At 34.1% G+C, this 10,104-nt stretch overlaps 1 protein-coding gene across 1 annotated transcript; it reads left to right on the top strand.

Annotated features, from left to right (window-relative positions):
- The first annotated feature begins 1,527 nt into the window (after positions 1 to 1,527).
- Nts (neurotensin) lies at positions 1,528 to 9,660 on the top strand. The gene is made up of 4 exons (XM_028782998.1): positions 1,528 to 1,688; positions 3,885 to 3,946; positions 6,399 to 6,623; positions 8,929 to 9,660. The coding sequence occupies exons 1-4, from the start codon at positions 1,619 to 1,621 to the stop codon at positions 9,079 to 9,081; spliced, it is 510 nt and encodes a 169-aa protein (XP_028638831.1). The 5' UTR covers positions 1,528 to 1,618; the 3' UTR covers positions 9,082 to 9,660.
- Positions 9,661 to 10,104: the final 444 nt, after the last annotated feature.

The following is a 10,104-nucleotide window of genomic DNA, read 5'->3' as shown; positions in this document are numbered from 1 at the left end:
CTGCTCCCCCTAGTGGAAGGAAAAATTCATGCATGCTTTAGACTTGCCAGTCAATCATCCTTTAGAGAAAAGTATTCCAGGTGAGTCAAATTCAGTGTATTTTTTTTCCTACAGAGACGATAAGACAAAATTAAAGTAATAAAAATGAAAACTACTGCTTAACTTTTCAACACTGGTTTGTATTGATGTCTCTTTTATTATTTAAAATAATTGTTCAATATTTGTAATTAATGAGTTCATTTAGGGATCTTGCAAAGATAATCTCTTACCAAGTAATGAATGTATAAACCAACTGTCTGTAGTGATAACCCTGTTTTTTTCCTTAGTTATTATTGCACGATTAGTGGTGTCTTTAAAAGTTAAACAAATCTCAGAAATCTTTGGTTTGAAATATTCATATACATAACACCAGTTCAGAGCTCTTCCTGTGTTACCAAGGACTCTCTACAGGAATAGGCTATTCCTCAAAAGACATTTGAACAATTTTCTCCCAAGAATCGAGAGAAGAAAAGAAGAGCATTGTAACTAACAAATTACCTGATGATTCTCTTAGAAATGTGACTCTGGTGGATGGCAGTGATAGTGAATATTTTTCTGTCTAAAAGTACAATTTCTTTTATACCAAAAAAAAAGGATTAAGCTGAAGGGAGAGTTGACATAATGCAGAGAAAGAGTGAGAAGGGAGTTGTGAAATGAGGGAAAGAGGGAGATACAGCACCAACCACCAATAAACAGCTAAACAATTGAGTGTATGTGTGATTATGTAATTAATTGGGGAGGTATCATCAATACAGCAATTCATAGTTTACCTTCTAACTCATAACCTATTTGTGTCTTTATTTTATAAACATTATTTAAGACACCCAGTGAAAGACAAGCATATGAAATTTCATCTCCCCTCAGTAACATATAATAAACTTTAAGCAATTAGGACATAATACTTTTCATTAGATCTGATTTTTCCTTTTATACTGATTTTTTTCTTTTCTTTGGATGTTTCATTACCCCATTACATTATCATATCCAATATTCTTTTGCCTGTTTCCCTTCCTATTTTAGTACATGCTATGTAAATTCTCTATGAGTTTTGAGACAACAAAACATGTGCTCAGAAGTTTGTGTTACCAGAAAATATACTCCAAGTCCAAGCAGTGATTTCTCCCTAGAACTTTTGCTTAAATATGAGGAATATAAAAAAAAATCACATTTAAAAAATCAAAATGACAAATGTCTGGAGCAGGAGCATGACAGAAACTTAGGGGAAAAAGGTACCAGGGGTGCCTCTTACTATGCTGTATATGGCAGTGATTTTGAACAACTCTTTCCATGAGTCAGAAATCCTGAGCAACAGCTGCAATTAGGGAAGATCGTCACTTTCAATCAAGGTTCATGGGTGGGGGATGAGATGAGGGACAAAGAGAAAGGAGGGGGGATGGCAGAGCACATCCTGTACAGTCATGACATCATCCTCAGGCTCACATATATATAGGGAATGGCCAGAGCTTCTCTCACCATTCACTGACTTTCAAAGCCAGCTGGAGGCAAGAGAGAGCACTGAGAGAGCTCCTTCAGCGCCTTTCTGACTGTGTGGACCTGCTTGTCAGAAGGCTGAGAGAAGATGACAGGAATGAACCTCCAGCTGGTGTGCCTGACACTCTTGGCTTTCAGCTCCTGGAGTCTGTGCTCAGGTAAGCTCAACTGTGGCTCACAACTCCCTGAAGTGAGTGATTTCTCTTGCAGTCTGCTGCTACTCAGGTAAATGAATCCAGGAGGAGTCTCTCTCTCTCTCTCTCTCTCTCTCTCTCTCTCTCTCTCTCTCTCTCTCTCTGCCTATTAGTGAAAGAAACTGCGATTATCATGTTTCTCTCCCATTCTGATTATACGAACTGAAATTATTAGTTTTTTCCTTTTAAAAATCTGTAAAGCAGTTCACTGGGTTTCAAGGAAATGCAACATATTCTCTGGAATATAATCACTTAAGGGAAAAATCAATATGAGTAATATAACAGGGATGAAAATTTGAATAGAGGCAGTTATTGTCAGCATGCAGGCATGAAAAAAATCTCATTCATGCTCTCTTATGCTCCTTTTTACTCATTGTCTTAGGTGGTGGCTTCTCTCACTTACCTGTGTGATCTTCCTCAGATTAATTTTAGCTCTCTATCTGTGCTAGAACATGTGAAATAAATATCAATCACTAAACGAGTGTTTCTAATGCAACAAAAGTGTCCCAAGTCCTATGTGAAAATGCATTTTATAGAATTTCATTGTGACAGTCATGATGCTAATGTAGCTATTGCTTTTCTGAATGTAATTTGAGTTGGCACAACCTGTAACCATAAAATTGGTGCACTTTTATTTCTGATAAATTTAGCTTTAGAGTGTTCTGTATAGAACAGTTAAGGAGAAGAAATGTATTTTTCTCAGATGTGTATTACCTCTCCTTAAAAATAAAATAAATCTACGAGTAATACGAAATATTTTGATGATAGTAATGTATTTTAGTAAATAATTGTACAAACACATAGCAGTGGAAGATCTTAGAGAGAAATGAAATAAAAAATCACTCAACTTATACTTGTAAATATTGTACTTAATAACCAGGACTCTGGAGTGTTAGTTCAAACTAAGATTTTTGAGTGCAAAGATAACTATCAGAATGCATTCTGATTTGTTTAGAATGATTTTATTAGTGTACCAGCCTGTAAATATTCTATGAGCCAATGCAGTTTCCCCATAACTATAACTTTATCAAGTAGTTACAGAAACATAGTTATAATTATAGATTCTAAAAATAGCTTACTGATTTAAAACTGTATATTAGCTCTTGAAACCAAAATCTGTGACATGGACACATTTTTACCGGTGATTAATAAGATTAATTTTAACATTCATTCTGAAAAACAAACAAGCAAACGTGTGTGTAACAAACCAAGCAAAAGTGTCCCTGGAATAGCTCAGCTCTTACATGTAGCTTATCAGTTGCCACCATCAGATGGGATCCTGGGCTTTAATGACCATAGAGTAAAGAATGGGGCAATTTTAAGCTCTGCCTTCACAGAGCTCATGGATCTATAACAAGAGGCTAATGTACATTAAATGCTCTACAACATCGTCATCTTTCTAAATTTTACTTCTTTATACAACACACATAAATGCAATCTGGAAAAACGTGTTCTCAAGTTAATCAAGGATCTGTTTTCAATAGGACTTAAACCATGTGTTGGTGGAGAGCTCTGCATTCGCTTAAGCCATTTCATTACTTGCTTATGAAAAATTTAAAGCACAAAATTTACATGTCTTGTGTAAAACAGAAACTAATTCTTTCAAAGAGTATTTTACAAGATGACATTTGTAGTGAAGTAAATCTCGGCATCATATTTTATTCTAAAATTACTATTGAGTACTTCCCTGTGGCTTTGCCATGAAATTAAAAGCAACACTTGTATTTATATTTTATTACTTTCTCTATTTTTATATGTGTGTGTGAGAGTGTGTGTGTGTGTGTGTGTGTGTGTGTGTGTGTGTGATATTGCTGGTAAGAGTAACACAGTGCAGTTTTTTTAAAAAAAATAAGGTCTACATTGTACAATATAATGAAATGTTTTACTGAGATTCAGTGAATAGACAATTCTAAATCATAAATACTTTGCTTAGCAAATTAAGATGTGCTTATTTTCTTAGAAGTGGCTCTACTGTAGTAGCTGTCAGCATAAAATTGAGCTGTGGTATGTTTCTTTCTGAATACTGCTTTGAAGAAATTACACACAGAAGACAATAAGCTTCAAAGACTAATCCTTTAAAATAATTTGAAATATGGTGGTTGCGATATAATTATGTGATGTGTGATTACATAGTAAGCACATGGTTTTGATTTTATTCAGATTCAGAAGAGGATGAGAGAGCACTGGAGGCAGATCTATTGACAAACATGCATGCATCGAAGGTATTTCCTTTTCCTTTTCCTTTTAGTTAACCCAAGATAGAAGGATGTATGAATATTCACTCTAAACCTCATATTATTTTCTAATGTCTACCAAAATAGGTATAGTTACCTATCACAAAGCTGTAAAGGTCTTTGGGAAACATTTCTTATTTGAGAGATTTCTTTTTCTGCTTCTAAGGAGTCACTCATGTTGGTATGAATAACAACATGTCTATAGGCTGTCAGTTTGTAATTTTCAATTTTAAGTAAGCAGCCACAGATAATGAAATGAAGATATGTAAACATAATTAAAGTAAATGGCTTCCATCGTTACTACATTGGCATGATAAGAGCTACACTGGCCTGAAGTTAAATAAATAAGTGAAACCTAATTGAAGTTGTTCCATGTTCTGGTTGATTGTGGAAAATAAAATAGATTTCCTAAAACATGGCAACTTGGGGAGGAATATGGTACAGAAGAAAGCTAAGAAAAATTAACCTTGACAGCCAGTCCTAAAACCTTAACTTCTTATCTAGTCAATCTTAGGCAACTGAGTTAGTCAACAAGATTGACCTTGGCTTTTCCTATTTTTAAATGCAAGTGGAGAACCTATATATTTATGGTTCTCTGATAGGTAACTAAACACTCCACTTCATATGAGAGGGTTTACATTCTTATCCTTTCAAAAGCATTAGCCATAGATAGTTAAAATTTGTTTCATGAGTCCAGTAAAGTTCTGTATTCTGAACACCATTCTGCTCTGCAACCTTGAGAGCATATTTTCTAGTTACCAGCATTCGCCTAGGAATTAAACACACCTGTTAGGAGGTGTTAGACTATATCACATTGTGTATGAAATCGATTGCTGAGACTTAGTAAATCACTGTGTATCAAAACTGATGGCTAGAATACAAGTTTCCAATGAGTAGATAGGGACATTTTTGAGGTGAATCCACCTCTTCGTAGATTGAGAGCACAGATATAACAAGCCTGGGATTTAACAATTATGATGAAAAGAGTGATCAAGACACTGACCTAAGTTCTGAGGCAATATTCTAAATCAGTTCTTCCATACAGAGTGTTCCTGTAATTGAATGAACATATTCTATGTACAAAACTCTCTAGTATACAAGGGAAATGTTTTGTATTTGATACTAAGCAGAAAAGAAAGTTTCATTTGGTAAGTGTGTGTCTGAAAGCACATGATGTTGTTACATGATGTTGTGTGCTTTGCCTTGGTTCTTAGTGATATTTTGGTACAATCTAAGACCACATAAATTTCAACGATATCTAAGCTCTACTAAAGTCAGTTGAATACCATATTAATTTGTAAATATCATATCAGACTAGCCTCTTTATAAGTCTGCTTTATGAATTTAGTTAATATTAATAAGAAATTGATTTGTGCAATCATAACAGATGCTTTGTTTAGTATTCAGTCAGGTAACGATAGCTACAGTTTTTCCATCTCTGAGGTAGGAAGATATATGCAACCCATTCATACTCTCTTAGCTTAGCAATAAAGCCCTTGGTGTCTTATAATAGATTTTGATTTTGAAATGGTAAATGTACATTGTTTACACATATATGCTCTAAATAATCTCCAAAAAGTGCAAAGTTTTACCATTCCTAGAACATGCGAGAATTTGGGTGGTCCTCCGTGACCAAGCAAATGTAAGAAAAAATAAATTCAGTATCTAAAACGATGTCCTCTTCTCGACTGAAGACAATTTTGTACAATGGTATGATTCAATCATTCTAAAACAATCCCAGAGAAAGTATTTACATTGCATTGCCTCATCTCAACCTTGGTAACTAAGACACATCTTTGACAAGAATGTATCCAAGTGGATGATCACTGCACTTTGCTGCTAAGAGAAAAATAAAAAGTGCACCTCATGGTTTTCTATAAAATTATTTATCATTCATTCTATTATTCATCCATATCTTTTGTATGTTTATACTACTATGTGAGAGCTCTAAATATATGTCCACTTTAACATAATGACTACTACGTTTAAATTTTTAATGAGAATAATTTTGATTCTGTTTGAATAAGTTCTATTGAAGGATAATGTTGTTTAGACATTGAAATACTAGTACTAAAAATATCAAGACAAAAGAAGCTCCAGGAAATTCTAATAGAAAGAAAAAATGGCAAACACAGGAGAAATTGTTGTTGTCACAATACATTTTTTAAAAATTATCACCACTGGCATTGAAATATAGTGTCATAAGAAAGTAGAACTGGTACCGCATGTTTTCATTGAAAGCTAGCTAAATAAATATTTGTAATTAAACTCAAATCCATGGATATGATAGTTCAGTGCATGCTTTTGAATAAGTAACTAGAACCCATTCAGAGTTTGATTGCAAGTAGAAATTACAACACAACGCTTAACACAGTCAAAGCATGTCCCATACTCATCTTACAGACTTTAATTGCAATATCTTTTTTTTTTTAATTTTCAGATCAACAAAGCAAGTCCTTCCTCTTGGAAAATGACCTTGCTAAATGTCTGCAGCCTTATAAATAACCTGAACAGCCCAGCTGAGGAAGCAGGAGAAATGCATGACGATGACCTTGTTGGCAAAAGAAAACTTCCCCTTGTTCTGGATGGTTTTAGCTTGGAAGCAATGCTGACTATATTCCAGCTCCAGAAAATCTGCCGCAGCAGGGCCTTTCAACACTGGGAGGTATAACTTAACCCAAAGGAGGGCATGAGCATCACTGCCCTACTGGGCTATCATCTGTATTCAACCTATGATACCATAGTAGGGAGACCTAAAAATACTAGAAAGTGATAAATCATGCTTTTAAGTTAACACCCTTTCTTAACTTCAAAGTGCCCTCCAAACATTCGGAGATTAACAAACCCTTTTCTCTTCACGCTTAAAAGGGTGACATGTCCTAAGATAAATTTGAATGTAAACAGGTGATATACTGAGACAGTTTTTCCTATATTAGTAATAGTGATATGTATGAAGAAATGTAACGTAACTCCAACTGTCATGCTAAAATCAAAAATGCTTTTGACTTATCTATAACAAGCACGATACAAAAATTTCAAATAATATAGTAACAAGATTAAAGGGTTTTAGTTGCAACTCAGAGATTAGAAGTACATAGGAATTGTTTTTCTGATTTTGTAATTGATTATTGGGCAATTTAAATATTTTCTAATATTTAAAATAATGCAATACGGTTGTACGTGTGTGTGTGTGTGTGTGTGTGTGTGTGTGTGTGTGTGTGTGATGGGGATTAGGTAACTTCATAACCTACTTCTCTACGGATGAAACAAGCAAGTAAGACATCATTAAAGGAAGAGCTTTAAACATTCTGTGGATGTATAGTTAGAATATTTATTTATGCATTTTGGTTTTGTTTTGTTTTTGTCTTTTGTTTTTTGTGAGACAAGGTCTTGTAGCTATGTAGCCCTGGCTGGCCTAAGGTATACCACATAGCCCAGAATGGTATCAAATTTTCATCAATCCTCTTGCCCCTGCCTCTCAAGTGCTAATACCACATGTGTGTACTACCTTACCTGGTTGGCATATCTTTAAAGGGGGAAACTGAAATCTTTAGAAATCTACTTTATCAAAGTAACATTCTCAATAGGCACAATAATTTTTATTGTCTTGGGGTACATTTCATTAAAAAATTAGAGCTTTGGGGAGAAGTATCAAAAATTGAACCGAAAGAAGGAAAAAAATGTGGAAGATAACTGAATGTTCCTAAAAAGAAAAATGAAATGCTATTCCACATTTCCAATTTGAAAAAAGAAACACATTATTTTTCAGATCAAGTTCTGAGAGGTTTGCTTCATGCTTTAATATGGTGTGGGCTTATGGCAACATTGTAGATCCGATGGTGCCCTCGCTCTTAATGTAATAAGCCTGTGAGTGGCTGCCACAGAGATACCCTGTGGAAGGAGCAAAGGCCAGCAGAACTGCTGGGGTTTATACTGGCTGGTAAACAAACTGATGCATTCCAGATGAAAAACCAAAAATGCTCCTTCAGATTTACTTGTCATGTTCTTTATCCTTTAATTTTAATTCCAGCTAAATGGTACAGTACTTAAAACACTGTTTAGCTCAATAAAACTTGAAAATTCAAATCTTAGCAGAGGGAGACGTCAATTATACCTTATTTATCCAAACAAGAAAGACCCCCTCAATAAACTAATTAGCAGATAAGGCAATTGAACATAAAGCTAGATCTCTTGTTATTTTAACTGTTGAGTCATTTACAAATAAGATGAGAGTATCATTCTAAGCACAGTACAAGTAATTACAGACTATGCATTTTTCCACAAAGTAAAGATAAAAAATCTACATTGCCTGACAGTAGCTGCTTCGCCTTTCCTGAAACTGGATATCTGTGGCTTGAAATAAAATATTTGGTGATAGGATGGTATGTTTGTGCATTACAGTTGAAATATCAGTATTTGTGATTGTGACCACAAAGTTTAGGAGACAGCAGTAATCTGAAGACATCTTAGGTATTTAAACAGAGTTTCCACATTTGTTGATCTCTACACATCTAAGATACTTGAAACAGGCAATTCTTTCTTTGTTTAGAAAACTTATTGCAATGACTTTCAAGTCATGTCAGGAATTGGTGAAAATCAACATAAAATTCTGTTACCTTCTTATTCAAATGGCATGTTATATTATTGTGATATATTTCAAATTATTTTGGGCTATCATTGTATATTCAAAATCTCAAAACTAATCTGATGTCCCTGGTGTGATTCCTCAGTTGGAAAATGTGAATACGTTTCTGAATGGAGGTAGTCTGGTGAACTGGGAAAGGCCAGAAACAATACAGAAAGGTTATGATCTTATTCCATCTCAGTCATTGATAAACATTTGTCCTATGACAACAAGTTTCTCTGATTCTACAGGTACATTGTGCCTAAAATCAATCAGGTAAGATGTAGAAAAATATCTGAAATACATTTCATGCATCTCATCTGCTTTTGTGTTTTCTCTGTTTTAGGTAATTCAGGAAGATATCCTCGATGGCGTCAATGATAAAAATGAGAAGGAAGAAGTGATAAAGAGAAAAATCCCTTATATTCTGAAAAGGCAGCTGTATGAAAATAAACCCAGAAGGCCCTACATCCTCAAAAGGGGATCCTATTACTACTGAAACATGTGATTCTGATCGAACACCTGCTATCTAGAAATATAATTATATGTGTGTATGAATGTGACAGAACTTGATCATTTCACCTTTTCCACAATTGTGCTCTATGGGATGTGATTTTTCTTGCATTCATGTCAATTGAATGAAATGTTTGCAAATAAATGTAGATCTTGAGCATGATGTGTTCTGTATAAATAATTGGAATAGATAATAATCTTATCATATGTAGAATGTTTGGTAACTTTGCAAGATATGCTATGGGTCATATGAACACTCATGGTATTTAGCATTTTGTCGAAAATTATAAGAGATTATAACAAAATTGAGCACACATCATTCACCAAAAGCAGAGCCATGGCACCATTTTGATTATTCAATTGTTTCATTATTAACTGAACAAAATATTCACTGCTTTTCATAAACTGCTAGTTCATCTCCCAGTGCAAGGGAAAGTTATTATCATCTAAGGACCCATCTGAAAGAATTGTTAATGACACATCATTGCTTATGGTTATTTCAGTGTCTCTTTACATGGATACTTTGCCTGTCAAATGAATTGATAGCTAATAAAAGTCAACAAGCTGCCAGAATCTAATGCTTTATTGCAGATTTACTTATTTTATTAGAATTCTTTTTAATTTCCCTCTTCTATTTTATGCTTTTAAGCTATAATATCATACATGCCTTTAATATCACTTAGGGATTTGTGATTAATATATTTTCTTATTGAGAAGGTATACTTTAGCTAAGTCTGTGCATCTGATAATTTTTCTTGACTTTCTTTTAAAATCATGGCTGATAAGACTTTGCCTCTTGCTGTTATCTGTGACTTTCTAAATTATTTCTCTTATTGAGTCCAGGAAGACGTTCTCTTATAGATCTGCAGTCGATTCCATTGTTATCCATGAAAGATGAATTCAGAGTCCATTTTAAAGTCATCCTTAGAATGCTATGTTTTTTTGATGAGGTTATCTTTCTCCAAGCTTAATAAAACTGAGAGAAAGGTTTGCAAGAAGATTACAATTT

The sequence above is a fragment of the Grammomys surdaster genome, unplaced genomic scaffold, assembly GCF_004785775.1.
Source record: "Grammomys surdaster isolate TR1022 unplaced genomic scaffold, NIH_TR_1.0 958, whole genome shotgun sequence".
In the NCBI taxonomy this organism is placed as follows: domain Eukaryota; kingdom Metazoa; phylum Chordata; class Mammalia; order Rodentia; family Muridae; genus Grammomys; species Grammomys surdaster.
Note: the sequence above shows the minus strand (reverse complement) of the source record. Positions and strands in the feature narration are given on the sequence as shown.

Coding starts and splice junctions, on each gene's coding strand:
- Nts (XM_028782998.1), top strand. CDS start 1,619: ATGACAGGAATGAACCTCCAGCTGGTGTGCCTGACACTCTTGGCTTTC. Junction 1,689..3,884: donor CTCCTGGAGTCTGTGCTCAG/GTAAGCTCAACT, acceptor GATTTTATTCAG/ATTCAGAAGAGGATGAGAGA. Junction 3,947..6,398: donor CAAACATGCATGCATCGAAG/GTATTTCCTTTT, acceptor TTTAATTTTCAG/ATCAACAAAGCAAGTCCTTC.